Source organism: Bufo bufo, chromosome 9, assembly GCF_905171765.1.
Source record: "Bufo bufo chromosome 9, aBufBuf1.1, whole genome shotgun sequence".
Classification (NCBI taxonomy): domain Eukaryota; kingdom Metazoa; phylum Chordata; class Amphibia; order Anura; family Bufonidae; genus Bufo; species Bufo bufo.
In genome coordinates, this window is record NC_053397.1 from 181,291,653 (window position 1) to 181,314,771 (window position 23,119).

Below are 23,119 nucleotides of genomic sequence, written 5' to 3' on the forward strand. Positions count from 1 at the left end.
AGCGGATCCGCGTCCACTCAGAATGCATTAGGACTGGACGGATCCGTTCGGGGCCGCTTAGGAGAGCCTTCAAACGGAGCTCACAAGCGGACACCCGAACGCTAGTGTGAAAGTAGCCTTACGCCGCCAGGGATAGGTCCCTTTACGGTATTGTAGACCCGGACCTTCCCCAGCCCCCAGAGGTGAGAACCAAGTAAGAAAGAAGCAAGAGCTCCTCAGGTACCTCCTACCCGGAGGACAGGAAACATGAACCGAGGTGTGGTGGGGGTGTGAACTATTTTATCTCTTCAGGTTTTCTGTCCTGGATGGGAGGTCCTAGGGTGCCGTCATGGGTGAGGGGAAAAATTCATGTTTAGGCCGTTGCCAACAGCGGGTCCACTATATAGGGACACCTGACATTTTTGCACCGCATCATGGATGAGGACCCATTCAGTGAATGGGTCCGCAATCTGGAAGGTGCAGTGTGTAACGAAGGCACGGAACCCAACGGAAACACTACCGTATGTAGTGGTTTGTGGGGTTTCTGTCCGTGCCTCCGCACCACAAAAAGTAGCACATACACGGGCTGTCGGATGCGGATCACGGACCCAATTCAAATGAATGGGTCGCGTCTGCAGACGGCAGGCACAGGCCCGGCCAGCATACGTTTGTGTGCATGAGCCCTACATCCAGGTCTCCTGACTGGCGTTCCAGTGCTACGCTCAGCCCATGGCCTCTGATGGGAGTATCCCATCCATCAGCGGCCTCCATTTACTTATACTGGAAAATACAGGGAAACTAGCGCATGCACAGTCCGTCTCTAGTATAAGTGAATGGAGGCCGCTGATGGACGGGATCCTTTATCAGCGGCCATGTTCGCAGTGCCGGCACGCAGGTCAGGAGACCTGCGTGTAAACATGAATTGTTCTCATTAAAGTATCGGACATCAGTGCCGATAGTCTAATAATGATTACTAGGCTAGGGTTACACAGCGCCACTGGTCAGGGCCAGGATCGCATAGCAGCGGTGAGCCCAAAGAAATTAATGGAATCGCAGTGCGAATCACAAAAAAATAAAATAATAAATCAGTTGTCACCTTGTAGCAGTAGCCTTACTAGCTGCACACGTGTGCAGCCAATAATATACACTGACCAACCCCTTTAATACTGATGGCCTGCCAAAGGGTTCATGCACACAACCGTATGTATTTTGCGGTCTGCAAAAAACGGATCCGCAAAACACACGGATGACATCCGTGTGCATTCCGTATTTTGCAGAACGGAACAGTTGGCCCCTAATAGAACAGTACTATCCTTGTCCGTAATGCAGACAATAATAGGACATGTTCTATTTTTTTGCGGAACAGAATTACGGACATACGGAAACGGAATGCACACAGAGTAAGGCCGTGGAACACAGACGTGAGCGGTCCGTGGTATCCCGGCCTGGCATCCTGCTGACAGCAGGAGCGCACGGCGTCATTGGTTGCTATGACGCCGTGTGCTTCATGCCGCCGCTGCACTACAGTAATAAACTCGAGAAAAAAAACGGAACGAACGCGGAAAGAAAACACATTCGTGTATATGAGCCCTAAGCATAAGTCCTCTGATCAGTGGGGGTCCACCTCCCAGAACCCCCACCGATCAGCTCACGGTACTCCAGTGATCGCTGTGGTCTCTTCCTAGGTCACTTGGCCTAGACGCAGCAATACAAAGCACAACCAGTATACAATGTACATCACTATGCTTAGGATGCTCTGATCACCAGCTCATCATTGGTGGTGCTGGGTGTCCGAATCCCACTGATCAGATACTGATGACCCATCCTTAGTATTTTCCTCCCAGAAAGCCCCTTTAAGGATATGCTCATGACGCATAAGCTTCAGATTTTCAGTCACGGGAGTATGCGTAGAAAACCCTCAGTGTATTGCATTCTCAGCAAAGTGGATTTGATTTATGAAATCGCAAGGACAAGCTGCGGGTAATAAACATATGCCACAGAATGCACACCTGCGGCTACTTTCACATCTGCGTTTTTGCTGGATCCGTCATGGTATGGTAATACAACCGTCTGCATCCATTATGAACGGATCCAGTTGTGTTATCTTTAACATAGCAATGATGATCAGTCTCTAAAACCATTTTGTGTCAGAGAAAACGGATCCGTCTCCATTGACTTACATTGTGGGTCACGATGGATCCGCCTTGCTCCGCATTCCAGGACGCACTCAAAAACGCTGCTCGCCGCGCTTTTGTGTGCATCGTGGGGACGCAATGAAATGGAACGAGATGCATTCTGGTGCTCTCCGTTCCCTTCAGTTCCGTTTTCTCCCCATTGACAATGAATGGGGACAAAACTGAAAAGTTTTCCTCCGGTATTGAGATCCTAAGACGGATCTCAATAGTGGAAAGGGAAAACACAGATGTGAAAGTCGCCTAATAGAGCAGAAAGTCAACCCATGCTTTGGATTTCACCCGTTGCAATGCAGAGGGTGAAATCTGTGGCAAACCCACAGTATTAGGGCTCATGCACGCCAACGTTTGCTGTGATGAAGGCACGGACTGAAATCCCATAGAGGTGCTCGGTAGTGCTTCCGTGGGTGTCTGCTCCGCACCGCTCTGTATCTTGCGGATCCATTCAAGTGAATGGGTACGCTTCCGTGATATAGAGCGCACACGGCTGGTGCCGGTATACTGCAGAATGCAATACGGGCACAGGGCACACATGTTCGTGTGCATGAGCCCTAACGCTATTGATGCCACAAGGAAATCAAGACTGTTTGGTGCGGATTTGACACTGTGGAGTTCAGGGGGATAAGACAGACCCCATCCTGTGTGAACAGACCCCAAATATGACAACCAGAGCACATAAAGTCCTTGATTGCCAAGATGAGTGATAGGATATTGAAAAAAAGTTCCCGTTTCCACCAATGGTGTCCCTGGAGTATGTACAGGGGTAGAGATGTCCGTAATCTGCTCCTCTCCCACTGCTCTACTCAGACACAGGACCAAGAAATCCGAAGAAATGCCCCCCAAATATTGCACCTGGTATAAAGCCTGAGGCATATACAGTTACCAAGTCAAATTGAGGCCACAAATGTCCCCAACCAATATGAAAGTACAAACAACCAAGTGCTATTGAACTCAGGCTATCTTCAGTTACAACACCTGTCCACGGGTTGTGTCGGGTACCGCAGCTTAAAGGGGTTGTCCCATCTCACACATTGGTGGAATATCCTAGCGATATGCCACCAATGTCAGATAGGTGCTGGTCCCAGAGGTGGCCGCACTTGCACGTGGCGCTCTCCATGCACTTCTATGGGAGTTCCAGAAACAGCCTGCTCGCCTCTTTTCGGGATTCCCATAGAAGTGAATGGAGAATACGATGTGCATGCGCCATGCGTTCTCCTTCACTTTAGAGACCCAGTTCTAGAGAGCCACCTCTGGGATCCACACCTATCTGACATTGGCATATGTCACCAATGTGTGAATTGGGCAAACCCCTTTAACCCCACAGATGTGCATGTAGCTGAGCAGCAATATGACACACCTATGGACGGGGGCAGCATGCTCTGGAAGAAAGCGGACATGTTTTCCACTCCGACGATTTACAGGTATCAACTATGGTTCTGACCCAAGCTAATCTAGTTGGATTGATATTTGCCCACTTAATATATAAAAACTTTAGTTGTACAAATACACTGCACATATACATGTACTCGCGTCACTGACAGAGTTACTATAAGGAGCAGCCGTACCACAGTTGGGACGTGTATGGCACGACCATGAAGGCCGCAGGAGGATCATAATATCTGATGAGAACTAAACGGTTCAGTATTCGGTATTCATTTTTCATGACAGTTTTGTGGGTTACCCCTGAGCAGTTTAAGGGGTTATCCTAATATAAACTCCTATCCTCTCACTTAAGTGATCGTCAACCGCTAGGGCCGCCACCGATCACCAGAACTGGACCCAGTGTTCTCTGTCTGAATGGAATGGTGATGCGCACAACTCCATTCCCATCTGTGGAAGTGCTGGAGATAGCAAAGTACAAGCACTCACCTATCTCCAGCAGTCGCATAGAGTTGAATGGAGCAGTGGACATGTATGCGCTCCACTCCATTCAAACAGGGAACACTAGGTCCATATGCTGTTGGCAGGGCCGGGGTCCATCCACCTCTGCCCCTGCTTATCAGACACATTCCCTATCCTGTGGATAGAGGCAAAGGGGGTGATTTATCAAGACCTGCGTTTTACAAGCTGTTCGTTCCTCAAGACTCGCATCAAGGCTGTCAAAGAAACTGACCTTCTGTCCACACACAAGACATTGTGTCATTTTGAGAGTCGGTGTGTTGGTCGCATGACAGCTGAGGACCAGAAAAGACCCCTCACAACTACAGTCACCAATACCTCACTACAGTTTACATCACAAACCTTTCTAACCGGCTATAGAAAAAAAAAATGTGGGAGTGCTTCTTTAAGTCCAGTTTATAATTCTATAGCGTTTTTCCAAAAGGAAGGCAAAAAAGTAAAATAAAAATTTATGATCATCAAAATAGAGGCCTCAAAGTCCCAAGTGAGAATCGAGCGGCGGTGTGGACACGTGACCACTGCTCCATTCACTTCTAAGGGACTGCCGAGTACAGCACTCAATGCCACCCCCAGCAGTCCCACAGGAGTGACCATGCATGCACATCATAGCTACATTGAGCAATCCCTTTTCCTCAATCCTGTCAATCTGGAATAAGTATTGTTAGTAGTAAACCGATTTTAATTACTTTGGTTTTCCTCCTTTGCACCCATTCGGTTTACTCTACATCCTCCTTATACATAGGTGCCCAAAACTACACAATATTCCATGTGTGGTCCGACTAGTGATTTGTACAGAGGCAAAACTATGGGGGTCATTTGCTATCAGATATACGACAGTTAGTAAATAAAAAGTAAAAACAAACAAAAAAAACACCAAAATAGTTATAGAAACATAGAATGTGTCAGCAGATAAGAACCATTTGGCCCATTTAGTCTGCCCAATATACTGAATACTATGAATAGCCCCTGGCCCTATCTTATATGAAGGATGGCCTTATGCCTATCCCATGCATGCTTAAACCCCTTCACTGTATTTGCAGCTACCACTTCTGCAGGAAGGCTATTCCATGCATCCACTACTCTCTCAGTAAAGTAATACTTCCTGATATTAGTTTTAAATTAGAGGGGCAAAGGTTTAAAACTATGTCCTCTTGTAGCAGTTTTTCTTTTAAATATTCTCTCCTCTTTTACCTTGTTGATTCCCTTTATGTATTTAAAAGTTTCTATCATATCCCCTCTGTCTCGTCTTTCTTCCAAGCTATACATGTTAAGGTCCTTTAATCTTTCCTGGTCAGTTTTATCCTGCAATCCATGTACCAGTTTAGTAGCTCTTCTCTGAACTCTCTCCAAAGTATCAATATCCTTCTGGAGATATGGTCTCCAGTACTGAGCACAATACTCCAAATGAGGTCTCACTAGTGCTCTGTAGAGCGACATGAGCACCTCCCTCCTTCTACTGGTAATGCCCCTCCCTATACACCCAAGCATTCTGCTAGCATTTCCTGCTGCTCTATGACATTGTCTGCCTACCTTTAAGTCTTCTGAAATAATGACCCCTAAATCCCTTTCCTCAGATACTGAGGTTAGGACTGTATCACTGATTTTATATTCTGCTCTTGGGTTTTTACGCCCCAGGTGCATTATCTTGCACTTATCAAAATAAATTTTAGTTGCCAGATTTTTGACCATTCCTCTAGTTTTCCTAAATCCTTTTCCATTTGGTGTATCCCTCCATGCACATCAACCCTGTTACAAATCTTTGTGTCATCAGCAAAAAGACCTTCTGCAATTTCGCTGATAAAGATATTAAACAATATGGGTCCCAGAACAGATCCCTGAGGTATCCCACTGGTAACAAGACCTTGGTCTGAATATATTCCATTGACTACAACCCTCTGTTGTCTGTCCCTCAGCCACTGCCTAATCCATTCAACAATATGGGAGTCCAAGCACAAAGACTGCAATTTATCGATAAGCCTTCTATGTGGGACAGTATCAAAAGCCTTACTAAAGTCTAGATAAGCGATGTCTACTGCACCTCCGCCATCTATTATTTTAGTCACCCAATCAAAAAAAAATCAATAAGATTAGTTTGACATGATCTCCCTGAAGTAAACCAATGCTGTTTTTCATCTTTGGGATTTTAGATGTTCCACAATCCTCTCCTTAAGTATGGTTTCCATTAATTTCCCCACTATTGATGTCAGGCTTACTGGCCTATAGTTGCCCGATTCCTACCTTTCTTGTGAATGGGCACAACATTTGCTAATTTCCAATCTTTTGGGACAACTCCTGTTACCATTGATTGGTTAAATAAATCAGTCAATGGTTTTGCTAGTTCACCGCTAAGCTCTTTTAATAGCTTTGGGTGTATCCCATCAGGCCCCTGTGACTTATTTGTATTAGTTTTAGACAGCTGACTTAGAACCTCTTCCTCTGTAAAGACACATGCATCAACAGATTCATTAGTCTTCCTTCCTGAGGTCCTTTTCCTTCATTTTCCTTTGTAAAAACTGAACAGAAGTATTCATTGAGGCAGTCAGCTAGTTCATTATCTTCTTCCATTTACCTTCCTTCTTTTGTTTTTAATTTGGTAATTGCTTGTTTTAGTTTCCTTTTTTCATTTATGTATCTGAAGAATGTCTAATTTCTCTTCTGCCTGTGCTTTAGAAGCTCTTATAACTTGCTTGGCCTCTCTCTGCCTAATCTTATAAAAAAAAACTAGGATGACAGGCAAATTTATAATTACTAAATGCTATCTTTGTTTTTAATGATTTTGGCCACTTCTGCTGAGTAACACAGTGGTCTCTTCCTTTTTTTGCTTTTACTGACAAGCCTAATGCAATTATCTGTTGCCTTCAATAGTGCCACTTTTAAGTAGTCCCATTTCTCCTGGACTCCATTGAAACTGTTCCAATCTGATAGGGACTCGTATACCACTAATCTAATTTTAGAAAAGTCAGTTTTTCTAAAACTTTTGTTTTTGTGTGGTGTGACTCAGTCACTGTACTTTTAGTAAACCACACTGACTAGTAATTACTAGATCCCAAGCTTTCCCCTACAGTAATATCAGATACCAAATTCCCATTTGTGAATACTAAATCTAAAATGGCCTCCTTCCAGGTTGGCTCCTCAACTACTTGCTGTAGAGATAATCCCAGTAGGGAATTTAGAATATCTGTACTCCTGGCATTACTAGCTATTTTGGTTTTCCAGTTTACATCAGGAAGATTAAAGTCTCCCATAATGATAACTTCCCCTTTCAATGTCATTTTAGCTATTTCCTCAACTAGTAGATCATCTAATTCTTTGACTTGGCTAGGTGGTCTATATATCACACCTACACAAGTTACCTTATGATTATCAAGCTGCAACGTAACCCAAACTGACTCTAAATTGGTCTCGCTAACTTGTATTAAATTAGATTTTATGCTATCTTTCACATACATGGCCACCCCTCCCCCTTTCTTGCCTTCTCTTTCTTTCCTATATAGAGAGAACCCTGGTATTGTTATATCCCAGTCATTACTCCCATTGAACCAGGTCTCAGTAACAGCCACTAAATCTATATTCTCAGATGTCATTATAGACTCAAGTTCATTGATCTTATTCCCTAAACTGCAAGCATTTGTAGACAAGACTCTGAGCTCGTCATTTCTTAACCTATGTGCTACTGGCGTCTTCTGGCATTGTTCCGGGGGGCAGTCGGACTGCTGGATTTTCACTCTTTTGCCCCCCTTTCCTAGTTTAAATGCTCCTTAGCAAATACTTTGAACTGTTCACTGAGGACATTCGTTCCATTGAGAGAAAGATGCAAACCATCTTTCTTGTACAGTTCTTTTCCATTCCAACAAGAGCTAACATGAGACACAAAGCCAAACCCTTGGTTCAGACACCATTCACCAAGCCATACATTGAATTCCTTAATGCTGTCATGTTCAAGGTTATGCACAGGCAAAACTGCAGAGAATGAAACAGTCGATGCAACCTCCCGTATATCATTACCAAGTGTGTGAAAAGCTTCCTTCACCTTTGAAACCTCATTGCAAGACAGATCATTTGTCCCAAGATGGACAATAGCATCCACCTCACTTTCCTGCTTTGCTTGCGTAACAATATTAAGGATACGTCATCTGTCCCTGCTAGTGGTAGCACCAGGGAAACCTCTCACAAAACAATTTACCTCAAACTTCACACCTCTTATGATAGAATCGCCCAACAACAGCTGCTTACTATCAGTTCTCACGTTATTCTTTTTCTCTTTGGCTGCAGTCTTGCATACTTTAGGCATGGGAGATGATTGTTCCTCCCCCACTGTGCCTGAGCCATTCTCCATGTTGTTCTTGCGCTCTGAAAGTGCTGCAAATGGATTACGGAGAGCCACAGACTGTGGGAAATGTCTTCTATCGACAACTCTAAGGCCTCTTTCACATGAGCGTGTCCAGATAAGGTCCGGATGCGTTGCGGCAAACCCGCGCAAGTAGGTACGCAATTGCAGTCAGTTTTGACTGCGAATGTGTTCCGTTGTTCAGTTCTTATCGCGCGGGTGCAATGCGTTTTGCACGCGCGTGATAAAAAACTGAATGTGGTACCCAGAACTGAACTTCTTCACAGAAGTTCAGGTTTGGGTTTAAGGTTGTGTAGATTGCTATTATTTTCCCTTATAACCATGTTATAAGGGGAAATAATACATTCTGAATACAGAATGCTAAGTAAAATAGGGCTGGAGGGGTTAAAATAAATAAATAATTTAACTCACCTTAATTCACTTGTTCGCGCAGACGGCATCTCTTCATCTGTGAGGAATAGGACCTTTGATGACGTCACTGCGATCATCACATGATCCATCACCATGGTGATGGATCATGTGATGGACCATGTGATGAGCGCAGTGACGTCATCAAAGGTCCTATTCCTCACAGATGAAGACAGAAGAGATGCCGGCTGCACGAACAAGTGGATTAAGGTGAGTTAAATTATTATAATTTTTTTTAACCCCTCCAGCCCTATTTTACTTAGCATTCTGTATTCAAAATGCTATTATTTTCCCTTATAACCATGTTATAAGGAAAAATAATAATGATCGGGTCCCCATCCCGATCGTCTCCTAGCAACCGTGCGAGAAAAAAAAAACCGCACTGTATCCGCACTTGCTTGCGATTTTCACGCAGCCCCATTCACTTCTATGGGGCCTGCGTTGCGTGAAAAACGCACAAAATAGAGCTTGCTGCGATTTTCATGCAACGCACAAGTGATGTGTGAAAATCACCGCTCATGTGAACAGCCCCATAGAAATGAATGGGTCCCGATTCAGTGCGGGTGCAATGCGTTCAACCCGCGCGGAAAACTCGCACGTGTGAAAGGGGCCTAAGTCTACCAGAACCTGCAGTAACCCATCTTCCATTTCTAGGGGGCCTCTGTGGCAGTGGCATTGCAACATTCCCAGCCTGAGTTTAACAGTTAATTTACAAATCTCAGATTTCAAAAATGCAATTTCCTGCTGCACTATGGAGAGCTGTCTACAGATCAGACAGCATCCAAACCTCCGAAGAGTGGAACCTGAAATAAAAGCACAACAATTCCTGCACAGAACTAGGTCTGCCATTGTAAAGAGGGGAAAGATTTTAAACAAACAAATCATACTTTTTTAGATTGTATCCACCTCTAGAAGATTACCTCCTATCTCCTGAATATTTCAGATGCACTTTGAGAATGCTGCAAGCTAATACTATGTTGCTATATATACACAAACCCCCACAAAAGCTCCTCCCCCAACAACAACTTTAACACCTTAATCACCCTCTGCTTATTTGACAGACAATAGCAAAAAACCTGTCTAACAAATTCCTTACCTGTTTTGAAGCAGTGTCTGAGTATCCACACAGCTGAAGTTCTGCTACAGTGGAAAAGCTCTAAGTTAGTCTCCTGAATATCTCAGATGCACTTAGTAATGCTGCAAGCACTAAAAGTTTAAAAATCGCCCTTTCCCAATTTTACATATAAAATTTACAAACAATAAAAAATATACATATTACATATCGCCACGCTCGAAAGTGTGAACTATTAAAAAATATTTCCTATACGGTGAACGCCATAACAAAGAAAAAATAAAATCAAAACTGCGCAATTCGCCATTTTTAGTCACCTTGTCCCCCCAAAAAATAGGATAGGACTGTTCTATTATGGGCAGGACGTTCCATAAAATATGGAATGCACACAGCTTTTTTTGCGTTTTATTTTTTTTGCGTGGTATCGAGTATCACAATACTTTTTTTATGGTATCAAAATTGAATCAAAATTTTGGTATCAAGACAACCCTACTGCAAATAATTGTAGAACTTGTCACCCTGACTGCACAGCCTTATATTTGACATATCTTTGCCCATCCTCCAGTTTCCCCAAGTCCCTCTGTAATACTATTTTATCCTCCTCTGTATCTGAGCTAGGGTTGTTGCGGGTATCGAAATTTCGATACCCAATCGATACTTTTGTCCCGGTATCGATACGATACCGGGATTTCCGTTTTTTCGATACTGGGCTGCGCTTCTGCGCAGTCTAGTATCTCTGAACATGAGCGCGCTGCTATCGGCGCGCTCATGTTCTCTCTCAGCAGCACGGGGAGAAGGAAGCTGTCCTCCCTCCCCCTGTGCTGCTGCCGCTGCCACCAATGAGAAGAGAGGGGCGGAGGAGGGGCGGCAATGAGAAGAGAGGGGCGGAGGAGGGGCGGCAATGAGAAGAGAGGGGGTGGAGGAGGGGCGGCAATGAGAAGAGAGGGGCGGAGGAGGGGCGGGCGCACTGCGCCACCAATGATAGGATTACTATCGGAGCGATGGGAGGAGACATCAGCTTCACTAGTGGGCGTTCCTTTTCCCTGCGCTGCGATTGGACAGCGCTACAGCCAGGGAGAAGGAACGCCCACTAGTGAAGCTGATGTCTCCTCCCATCGCTCCGATAGTAATCAGCAGCATGTGGAGCAGGAGAGGAGACAGTAATGGGGCACTGCGGGCGAACGGAGCGGCGCCCAGGACTAAATGGTGAGTGCTGAGACATCGCTGGGCGCCGCTCTGTGTGGCCTAATAGTGAAAGTCTGGACTTATATACAGTAGTCAGTCTTTAACACATACAGGAGGCGGGTGGCGGCAGCAGAATCGCATTGCCGGCACCCTGCCCCTGACAGGGAGCTGCGATCAGCGGCAGTTAACTGCCGCTGATCTGCTAGTACCCGCCTCCTGTATAAAGGGGTAAAATCATTGGTGGTGCAGTGTGCCCCCCCCCTCAATCCCCCCATCCCATTAAAATCATTGGTGGCACAGTGCGCCGGCCCCTCTCAACCCTCCAGTATTAAAATCATTGGTGGCAGTGGCCACAGGGACCTCTCCACTCCCCCTCATTGGTGGTGCAGTGGCAGCTTCTGATCGGAGCCCCAGCTGTGTAAGCCTGGGGCTCCGATCGGTTACCATGGCAGCCAGGACACTACAGAAGCCCTGGTTGCCATAGTAACATCCCTGATGCTGTGTGCACAAAGCACAGAGCAGCAGGGACAGTGTGGAGTCCTATTCACCCTGATAGAGATCTATCAGGGTGAATAGGAAAAGGGATGAAAGATCCCAGGTTCTAGCCCCTAAGGGGGGAAATAGTTATTAAATAAAAAGTGAAAAAAAAACAAAACACTAAAATATGAAGTATAAATCACCCCCCTTTTCCCAATTTCACATATAAAATATATAAATAAACATATTACATCGCCACGTCAGAAAAGTCCAAACTATTAAAATATAAAAAAAAAATCTAGGTGGTGAATGCCGGAACAGAAAAAATAAAATAAAAACTGCGCGATTCGCCATTTTTAAAAATGAGGAATGCACGTGGCTTTTTTTGTTTATTTTTTTCGCGTGGTATCGAATGGTATCGAGTATCGCAATACTTTTTCATGGTATCGAAACCGAATCAAAAATTTGGTATCGCAACAACTCTAATCTGAGCTGCTCATTACTACTGCACTCCAATAAAAGGAACACTCCAGCTAAAATGTATAAACGGCCTAGTGCATGACCTGAAGATGGAGGAATGCGACACCTAATGAACACCTAAAACTGCTGCCACACTATGGGGGACACTTATTTCGGATCACTTTCATGTCACTTTTAAGTCTGGTATTGCATTGTGTGGTTGTACCAAATTTATGAAATGGTGCACAGTTTTCATGTATTAGATGCACCTGCATTGTGCTGTATGACTAATCTTAAAGGGAATCTGTCACTCCAATTTTGGACTATTTACAGTATACATGAGTCCACTCAAAGCTGCACTGAAATACATGGTCAGGACTGCTGTGCTGATCTAACATAATGGAGAGGACTCCTATGCGTATGCACAGCAGTCCTGACAATATACACTCACCTAAAGAATTATTAGGAACACCATACTAATACGGTGTTGGACCCCCTTTTGCCTTCAGAACTGCCTTAATTCTACGTGGCATTGATTCAACAAGGGGCTGATAGCATTCTTTAGAAATGTTGGCCCATATTGATAGGATAGCATCTTGCAGTTGGAGATTTGAGGGATGCACATCCAGGGCACGAAGCTCCTGTTCCACCACATCCCAGAGATGCTCTATTGGGTTGAGATGTGGTGACTGTGGGGGCCATTTTAGTACAGTGAACTCATTGTCATGTTCAAGAAACCAGTTTGAAATGATTCGAGCTTTGTAACATGGTGCATTATCCTGCTGGAAGTAGTCATCAGAGGATGGATACATGTTCTCATTCTGTTTACGCCAAATTCGGACGCTACCATTTGAATGTCTCAACAGAAATCGAGACTCATCAGACCAGGCAACATTTTTCCAGTCTTCAACAGTCCAATTTTGGTGAGCTCGTGCAAATTGTAGCGGAGATGAGTGGTACCCGGTGGGGTCTTCTGCTGTTGTAGCCCATCCGCCTCAAGGTTGTGCGTGTTGTGGCTTCACAAATGCTTTGCTGCATACCTCGGTTGTAACAAGTGGTTATTTCAGTCAACGTTGCTCTTCTATCAGCTTGAATCAGTCGGCCCATTCTCCTCTGACCTCTAGCATCCACAAGGCATTTTCGCCCACAGGACTGCCGCATACTGGATGTTTTTCCCTTTTCACACCATTCTTTGTAAACCCTAGAAATGGTTGTGCGTGAAAATCCCAGTAACTGAGCAGATTGTGAAATACTCAGACCGGCCCGTCTGGCACCAACAACCATGCCACGCTCAAAATTGCTTAAATCACCTTTCTTTCCCATTCTGACATTCAGTTTGGAGTTCAGGAGATTGTCTTGACCAGGACCACACCCCTAAATGCATTGAAGCAACTGCCATGTGATTGGTTGACTAGATAATTGCATTCATGAGAAATAGAACAGGTGTTCCTAATAATTCTTTAGGTGAGTATTTTAAACACAGCTCTGAGCGCTGACAGCAGAGTAAAGGGGGGGGGGGGGGGAATAAACAAAAATTGCGATCTGGACTCCATTTCTGCAGTACTAATGTATTACCGTAGATAACAGTCCAAAATCGGAGTGACAAGACACCCTTTAAAAAAATATATATATACCAGGGGGCGACTTTTCTGAGACTTTTTCGCGACAATTCCAAGTGTCACAGATAATAAATGTGCCATAATCCAGGTCTAATCTCATTTTTTACCCTTAAACATAGAACACTTTAAAAAGTGGCATGTCTCGTAAATGCTGCAGAAAACCAGACGTATCTGCTTTGATGAATATCCCCCTTTGTCTTGCCTTTTTTTTCTAGCTGGTAAATACACTATGAAATTCAATATTTTTACAAGCATTTTTTGGGGTGGCTTTTTTCTTTACCTATAGGGATGTCTATGGGAAATGGTCTGGGAAAAAGAGCGTTTGTAGGGCGTTTTATATCTGGCCGTCTCTTCTTTGCGACATTTGGTGTTTTCCATTAAAAAATAAAATAAAAATAAAGATTTACTAATCCTGTAGACTGCGTAAGCTTAGACAAGCTGTCTATGGGTTGAACTGCCCATAGACCGTACAGAAAAAGTTCCCGGCAAGCTGATGGCCAAGGGGCCACTCGAGGCCCATAGAAGTGAATGGGAGCGGTGGTCGGTCATGTGCGGTGCGCTCCTATTCACTTCTTTGAGGAGGGAGCTTGGTGGTGGCCGGGGCGGCTCTGTTTGGGAGATCACCGCTGGGCTCGAATCTATCAGACAATGGGAAGGGGGGGGGGGGGGGGAAGATATCCTAGCTATATGCCCCCATTGTCTGAGATGAGGCCCACCCCTTTAAAGTTCCCGTGTCCACCCCTGGCTGTCTAGACCTGCACCAGATTTATCAGGGGGCTCAGGTTGGATGATAAATGTAGTGCAGGGATAGACGCTTTTCTCTGACTCTATACCAACTATTGGCTGGCTTACTTTGATTGAGAGAGCTTTTTACATCAGAATTGTGGAACAACTTTGGTGCATTGTAGGCTCTACCCCTTTCTGCTACCCCCCCCCCCTCCCCCTCCCAGGAGCATGAAGGAAAATAGTGTATAAACCCTAGATGCACTAATTTGCACCACTTTTTAGACACATTTTTGAATATGAGTCATATGGTGAAACCACCCTAAGAAACAATCCCTGTGTGAGGCATTGACACCTCAGTATTTCACTAACCATAACACCTTGTATATGGTTTTCCCAGAAAGTTCCTTCAAAAGGTCCAGGGAAGGTTCTTCTAATCAAACTTTCCATACTGAATCCCACCTCTCCATTTCAACATCATGTGAGAGAAATCATGGTACCAATTGTGCAAGGAGATGCCATATCATTACATCACTGTATAGTTTAGGGCAGGGATGCCAAACCTGTAGCTCTCCAGCTGTTGAGAAACTACAACTCTCAGCATGCCCGGACAGTCTACAGCTGGAGGGCGGACAATATTACAGTACAAATGTGTGAAATAAAATTCCCACGAGAATTGTTTCATTATCAAAAGCCTTTATTTTCAGGCATGAAAATCCATGGTATAAGCCTACATCAACAACAAAAATACTTTATTCAAAATTTCAAAAGCAGCAAAAAGTATCAAAAAAGTAAAATCAGAAAAACAAGCCGAGCACATTTTGGCGATCAGAAACGGTGACACTTGTACATTCAACTGATATGATAGGTAGTCTATTGCACAAAGGCAAACGCAAATCATTTAGAGACAACGCAATGTCTCAATTTTCCATCCGAAAGTAAATAATTGCCACATGCAAAAATGACTAGGCAGCTACAAAGAGTTTATCTGACATCAGAATCAACTGATGTCCACCCTGTCCTACCTAGATCAGAGATTACCCACCAATCCCAGACCATCTACAAAGTTCTCACGTTAGCAGGAAGACCTCCAGTCTCCAACTCATTTTCCAGTTGTGTTTTCTGCACTTAAATGGATGTCATCTACTGAGCTACAGGTAGCTCTACATTGCTTATTGGCTTTGTGGATTCTTGTGTGGATTCTTTCGCACATAGGAATTCCTCTAAGAGGCACTTTGAGAGGGCACAGGGGGGTCTTGTTCCTCTGGTTCAGGAGGTGGCAGAGGTGGAGCTGACACTACTTCTTCTTTATTCTCAGACTCTAAGTAATCGTGTATAGCCTTTTCGATCTGCGGCCGGAATATATGATTCATTTTTGGATCCACCACCTGTGAAATAATTCTATCGACTCCAGCTTCCAGCATCCCGGATTGAATGACACTTTGTCTCAGCCCGTTTCGGAGCTGGTTTTTGTTCATTCCAGCGTTCCACTCCTGCTTGTCTAAGTGGGTGGAGACAAAGTTGTCCACTTTCTGTCGTAGGTTCTGGTACGCTGGCTTTGTGTCAACGTCAGCTAAGCAATCCCTTCGGAAGCCATCAAACAGGCCTCGACTCTTCAGCTGCTCAACAATCAATGCAATTAGCTGTGCATCACCGGGAGGAAGAGAAGAAACATTTGTAACGCCTCCCACTGCTGAAGAGCCACTCGTCCCGCTGCCACTCTCTGCCATGGTCTCCTCCAGCCCGGTCACCTCCGATGTCACACCTGGAAACAAAGAACGCAATGCTTTAAAGTGAGGCGGTAAAAACACAAAGCAAGTTGCGTCTCATTTAAGATATACAAAACAACATAATAAAGTTCAGAAAAGCTAGTAAATTCGGAGTATGGCATATGTAGCACAGGGCCCAACTATTAAAAGGCATCTGTCAGCAGATTTGTACCCAAGACACTGGCTGACCTGTTACATGTTCACTTGGCAGCAGAAGACATCCCATGTTCATATGTGTCCGCATTGCTGAGATAAATGTTTTAATATATGCAAATGAGACTCTAAGAGCAACGGGGGCGTTGCCGTTACACCTAGAGGCTCTGCTCTCTCTGCAACTGCTGCGCCCTCTGCACTTTGACAGGGCCAGGTACTGTAAACGTGATCACACCTGCCTGGCCCTGTCAATCACAGTGTAGAGGGCGTGGCAGTCAGAGAGAATAGAGCCTCTAGAAGCAACGACAACGCCCCCGTTGCTCCTAGAAGCTCATTTGCATATATTATAACTTCATTTTTCTCAGCAATGCGGGCACATATGAACATCGGACCAACACAGATGCCTTCAGCTGCCAAGCGCACATGTAACAGGTCAGCCAGTGTTATAGGTACAAAACTGCTGACAGATGCCCTTTAGTAGAGTTGCACACTTGACGGCTTCCGTCCTCTCAGTTTAAGATCTATTCTACATAGACAGAGTAATTTTCATCAAAAAAAGTACAGATTGATCTTGGTTGAGTTTGGTGGCAAGATCCTGGAGGTAAGATCTACCCACGTAGCCATCAACCAAAACGATTGTTCTTTGAGTGAAACTTAAGGATTGTTTTAGCCGACTGATGACACATGGTCACCGTCTGGAAAGAGGTTGGCCATTATTAAAATTTGTATCCGACTGTTTTTAGACCCTGAGGGTGTATTGTGCAGTTAGCCAATACACGAAAGATGTTGCCCTGAAAGATTGTTGGCGATGAACAGGGCAATGACCAATAGGGATTAAAGTGTGTGTGGCTGTATCGGCATTCTGATCGCTCACCAGTCGACCTTTCCTTCAACCAATAACTACCACCATCTAGTGTGTGTGTAGCCACCTTTAGGTACGTACAGAACAGAATCAAAAGCCCACGTTTATGACTGCCAATTAGGTCAGACACAGCTAAACGCATAGAATATTTCTTAATGGAAAAGCTATATTGAAATTACTATCTATTTATTGACCAAAAAGAACAGGTACAAATAACAACCAATCAACACCAGGCAAAACATAAGAATACTGCCTAATCCTGCAATACTGCACAAAGGCGTAAAATAGAAGCCATTCTGAGATACAGCAAATACGCTGTATTATTCATATGTACTCTCTATTGTTGGCGATGCCATTTCTGCTCTTGTGATTTAGGACATGCATAATAAGAAAGAAAAAAAAAAAATAACTAATGGAAAATGCTCATTATCTTAAATTATAATAGAAAAGAAAAAACGCTAAGGTTTCCAAGGACTGAGTACAGAAGATTATTTTATTGCAGGAGCATTTATTCATCCAGAACAGCCAGGTTTTTGAATGGTGAAAAGAAAAAGGAAAAAAAAATAAAAATAGCAAGGAGTTGTATTGTGTTCGAAGCACGTCACGGTGGAAGGAGCCAAAACAACTTTACAAAAATACTTAGGCCCCGATTCACCATGCTGGTCTTGATGGGGCCTGCGCTGCTGGAGGAACCATGTCATTTAGGACACGGTGCAGGACTCATCATAAATTATGTGGTTCCTCCGGCAGTCCATGTGCCGGAATGAAATCTATGGCGGCTCAGAGCTGCCGTAGATTTCAGTTGCAAGGGCGAAGTACACCAGTTGCGGCTAGATTTAGCAACAATGGTGTTCAAAAAGTCGCAAAACTCTGTTTGGGGACTTTTTAAGTCAAAAAATGCATAACATGGGAATGATGAATTTGCCCCCAAGCATATATCCCCAGGATAGGTCATCAATTTCAGGTCAGTGGGGGTCCGACTCAGCAGCTGAAGGCATCCGTGTTGGTCCCCTGGTCACATGAGCCCGCATTGATGAGAAAAATAGTCGAAAAACCCAACAATTGTCCGTAAACGCCAGAGACGCCATCACGTCAATGAAGACAATCAGACCCATCAACAGTCGAAATAACCAACATCTAAACAGAGAACGCCAACCAAAGCCGTTCTATGAAGATGGGACGGCGTTTTTGGAAGACGGGGGAAAATGCTAAGATTCAAAAAAAAAAAACATTACACCTTACATGTACTATCTCACAAATTTCCCCGTTATATGGCTGCTTTTACCTAGACAGAGTTTTACACAGTTTGAAACCTCAAGGTGACTCCTTGAGAACATTTTTTGTAGAAGATCCTTTAGAGACAGCATTGCACTCACTAATGGTGTTGAGCAAACTTGTGTTTTTAAAGTTTTCGGCGTGCAAGTTTCAGGTTATCTAAAAATTCCGTTATGGATTCCGCTACCACGGACCATAAGTTATTAATTCTTAGATAACCTGAACCTTGTTCGCTGAACTTGAAAACCCAAGTCCAATCATCCCTACTCACTAATTGCGCCAAAGTAGGGAGTTCTAGTTGCCATACACACGAGACCGTTGCCGGCCAACAGCCATTTCTCCCAACTCCACTAAACATACGGGGTCATTTATCAAACAGGTGTAAAGTAGAACTGGCTCAGTTGCCCAGAGCAACCAATCAGATTCCACCTTTCATTTTGGACAGCTCCTTTGGAAATAAAAAGGAGGAATCTGATTGGTTGCTATGGGCAACTAATCCAGTTCTACTTTACACCAGTTTGATAAATGACCCCCAATAGGGGGAGATTTATCAAAACTGGTGTCAAAGAAAACTGGTTTAGTTGCTCCTAGCAACCAGAGTCCACCTTTCATTTTCCAAAATGAAAGGTGTAACAGCAAAGTAAAGGGTAAAATAAAACTGCCTTAGGTTTTCCTTTACACCAGTTTTTATCCATCTCCTCCATAGACACTTGACCGAGGAAGCATGTTTATTTCAGTAGGGAGAGGGAAATAAGCGGCTGAAATGTTCCTTTACCAGCAGGCCCATCATCAAGCTACCAGCACTGTAAGGCCTCAAGCGTCATCCCCACAATTCTTCCCATTTCAAAAGAATCAAGGTAACCAAGGGTTAGCCTGCCTTTATTCCTAATCAGCAAATGAAGGTGGTGAAGGTTTGTTCCAACATGGCCACCACTGGTTCAGCAGCTACAGAACATCTTCAAAACAAATTAATTTTTTATTTTTTAAGGCCTTATGCACACAGCCGTATCCGTTTTGCAGTCCACAAACCGTAAAACCACACTTTCAATTCCGCATGCCCTGTGCCATTGTAGAAATGCCAATTCTTGTCTGCAATACGAACAAGAATAGGACATATGGATGCGGGCAGCATACAGTTTGCGGTCCGCATCTTTTGTGACCCCATATGGGTCAGCATCCGATCCATCACACAAAAAATGGGGATCGTATGTGGACAAAAAAAATACTGCTGTGTGCATGAAGCCTTAAAGGGGGATTCTGGTTGTTTCAAGTTATCCCCTATCCACAGGATAGGTAGCGGTAGGACCCCCACCAATCAGAACGGGCCCTGTATCCCCTGAAATGAGCAGAGCGGCCCGTCACACATGCGAGAGGCCACTCCATTCATTTCTATGGGAGTTCTGGAGATAGGCGAGTGCTGCACTCATCCATCTCTGGAACTCCCGGAGAAATTTATGGAACGGCCGCGGGCATGTGCGACTGACGGCTCCGGTCATTTCAAGAGGGCGCCAGCGGTAGGACCGCGACCGATCCAATAAATTAGGGGATAATGTGAAACAACTGGAATACACCTTTAAGGCTATATACTTGTGGAAATGTATTATTGAATTGCACTTATAATGGGTTAAAAAAGCATTTTCATACTTTTTCTGAAAGGTTTTGGACCCGGACGCAGAACGGCAGTGTATTTTTTAACCCACTCTGCCCCTTTATAAAAGGTTACTCCGCTGGGACACCCCTTTTCCATATGCGCTGCCATTACTGGCCATATGGAGAGATGAGGCAGCTTCCATTAGATGCAGAAAATATGGCTGTGCCTTTACGTATAGGTGGCTATGCATGCACCGACAACCATCTTTAACATGCCCCTGGGGACTTTGGAGAGCTGCACAATTTTTTTCTGCCATAGCGAACCCCCGAGCTTGGATTACGACTCTCCCCTTCCCCAGTGAAACACGGACTTTTGTATGACTTTAGCACGACTAAAAGGACACCGAGAAACTGAAGCTTTAGGGTACATTTACATGGCCGTATGTATTTTACAGTCCGCAAAATATGGATGATGCCTATGTGAGGTCTGTGTTGCATCCGTTTTTCTTTGCAGACCTACTGACTTCAATGAGAAAGCGTGCTTTCTGCATCTGTGTGACGTCTGCGTTGCATCCGTTTCTTTGTGCACCCATTGACTAATAGGTCTGCGAACCGCATTTTGTGGCCAAGTATAGGGCATGTTCTGTCCCTTTGAGGAACGGACATACAGATGCAGAAAGCACACTCTTATTGAGGTTAATGGGTTCGCAAAGAAAAATGGACGCAACACAGACGTCATCCGTATTTTGCGGATCCGCGTTTCGGCTGTTTCACTATCTCCCATTCGCTATAACTGGGTGGCTGTTGATGTGCGACTAGCTGTTTGCTGCAAAAAAGGAAGGGGGGCACCATCATAAAACGATCTACAGCAGTATACACAGAAACGTTACTTGATGTAAGGAGGACTACTCACCTGTACATAAAGCGCGACTTCAGCACCCTGCTCCGAGTGCAAGACGGGCTCAGTGTTCCTATAAACTGAGCACTCCAGGACATAGGCTGAAATCTGGAAGAAAGTGGGGGACACGTGACTGCGAGGAAGCAGCGCCCACAGCTCAGCTGCAGAGAAGTCAATTGCTTGTTTGCCGAGGCCTATTCACATACAATAGGAGCGAAGAAAACGCAGCACATGAGCGGTGGTCAGCAGACGTGCCGATCTGGTGAAGCCAATACACTTGAGACGTATTCGTTCGGTAGACCGATGTTGGTTATTGCATTGTCATTCTAGTTAAGGACATTAGGGGGAGCTCTTTCATTCTGGCTTCAGGAACCACTCCGGTTCCTGATCCGCGTTTCCAGCAGACTCATCTGTGTACATATGAGGCGAAGTGCGTGTGCTTTAGGAACTGGTAGCGTGTAAAGCATGATCCAGCCATTTGGGGTTTCTAAGAGGTTGTCCATGGGGGGGTTTATAAACATCCTGTCCATCACCAAACTTTATGAACCAAAATAGAGAGCTGCTCTGTAAGAGAGACCCTTGGGAAGCCGGACTCGGCCTTGCGTTTGTACGGTGGCCTACGTAATGCTACATTTCTCCGTTGCAGGGGTAATGAGAGACCAGACATCGGCTACCCCAGACGAGAATCGGCCGCTAGGGTTAAAGAAGATAATATTTTGGCGATAGGCTAAACCAAAGCACTCGATTGGCGAACACAATTAATCACCTATCCACATAGCTAAACTCTGCCGTTCAATGGAGCGGTAGTACGCATGTGTAACCGCTGCGCCATTCTAAAGGTGGGCGCGATAAATGCTCTCTGCTGGCGAATCGCTTTAACAGAAATGCAAACCTGTTCATAGAAGTCATATTTACTGTATTATACACACAGTCACCTTTCTGATTTCTGCAGTGGAGTTACATTTTCCTATCACATAGGCATTTAACATGGACAGGATCTGGAGGAGTCAGGGAAGTTTCCAGCTCCGTTGCCCGGCGAGCAGTGAACGAAGCAAGCACAATGTTTACTGAACGTGTTGCCAAGGGACAGAAAAATGACAGCAAGCGCTGCTAGCGACCTCTCCAGCTTGTATCCACCATGCACACATTGGGCACCAATGTGTGATGCCCGTTGCCGTATTGCGGATCCACAATACAGAGGCACCGTTCCGTGGCCATTCCCCATCACGGATGCGGACCCATTCATTTCAATGGGGCTGCAAATCCGGAGATGCGGAACGGAAGAACGGAACACTACGGAGTGCTTTCTGGGGTTCCGTTCCGTGCTTCTGCACCGCAAAAAGATAGAACTTGCTCCATCTTTTTGCAGAACGGAAGGATCACGGACCCATTCAAGTGAATGGGTCTGCGATCCCCATGCGCCTGGCCCCAGTCCACAGCACGGGCTTCACACGTTTGTGTGAACGAGCCCTTAGGATGAGTTCACATCAGCGTTCAGCCTTCCCGTTCTCCTGCTCCGTTTAGGAGCAGAACGGAAAGGACGGATTAGGAACATAGCTGAGCCAAACGGAGCGTATGGACCCCATAGACTATAATGGGGTCTGTTAGGTTTCCGCTCAGAAGAGGATTTTGGAGCGGAGACAAAAGTTGTGCGCGCAGGACTTTGGTCTCAGATTCAAAAATCTTCCTCTGAGCGGAAACCTAACAGACCCCATTATAGGCTATGGGGTCCGTAGACTCGTTCGGCTCAGTTATACTGTATGCCGAATCCGTCCTTTCTGTTCTCCTGCTCCAATAACTGAGCAGGAGAACGGAAAGGCTCATAACGCCGACATGAACTCAGCCTATGTCAGACAATTACCAGTAGATTAGGCCATTTCATAACTAATCAGGAAAGTCACAGATAAACTGTCCTAACTAAAACAGGGTGCGTTATATCTATAGACACAAAACAAAAAAAACAAAAAAACTGAATGGCCAACTTGATCATCGGTCAACCTAGGTCTAAACTGGTCAACCCTAGTCAGTCCCTGACCAGAGACCCAAAACTACACCGAAACACTGATGACAACCAGATGGAGCAAGGCCTGTTTCACACTTGTGGTGTTTTCCAGTATCGAGATCCGGCAGAGGAAACGTTTCCGTTTAGTCCTCATGCATTCTGAATGGAGCGAGATCCGCTCAGAATGTCTTCCGGTTTTGTATCCGGTC

At 44.9% G+C, this 23,119-nt stretch overlaps 2 protein-coding genes across 3 annotated transcripts in view; both read right to left on the minus strand.

The window, feature by feature from the left end:
* The window catches only part of PTPDC1 (protein tyrosine phosphatase domain containing 1), a 91,921-nt gene that overhangs the window by 45,710 nt on the left and 23,092 nt on the right, over positions 1 to 23,119 (minus strand). The gene's annotated exons all lie outside the window — the stretch shown is intronic.
* Positions 15,053 to 23,119, minus strand: part of BOD1 (biorientation of chromosomes in cell division 1) — a 31,171-nt gene continuing 23,104 nt past the window's right edge. Inside the window, exons 2-3 of one of the 2 annotated variants that reach the window (XM_040407421.1) lie at positions 20,924 to 21,016; positions 15,053 to 16,126 (exon numbers count right to left, since the gene is read on the minus strand). In XM_040407421.1, coding sequence (XP_040263355.1) covers positions 15,585 to 16,091 — 507 coding nt within the window. In that variant the 5' untranslated portion in view covers positions 16,092 to 16,126; positions 20,924 to 21,016 and the 3' untranslated portion in view covers positions 15,053 to 15,584. The remainder of the gene's footprint in view (positions 16,127 to 20,923; positions 21,017 to 23,119) is intronic. The other variant, XM_040407423.1, reaches the window with a different exon arrangement.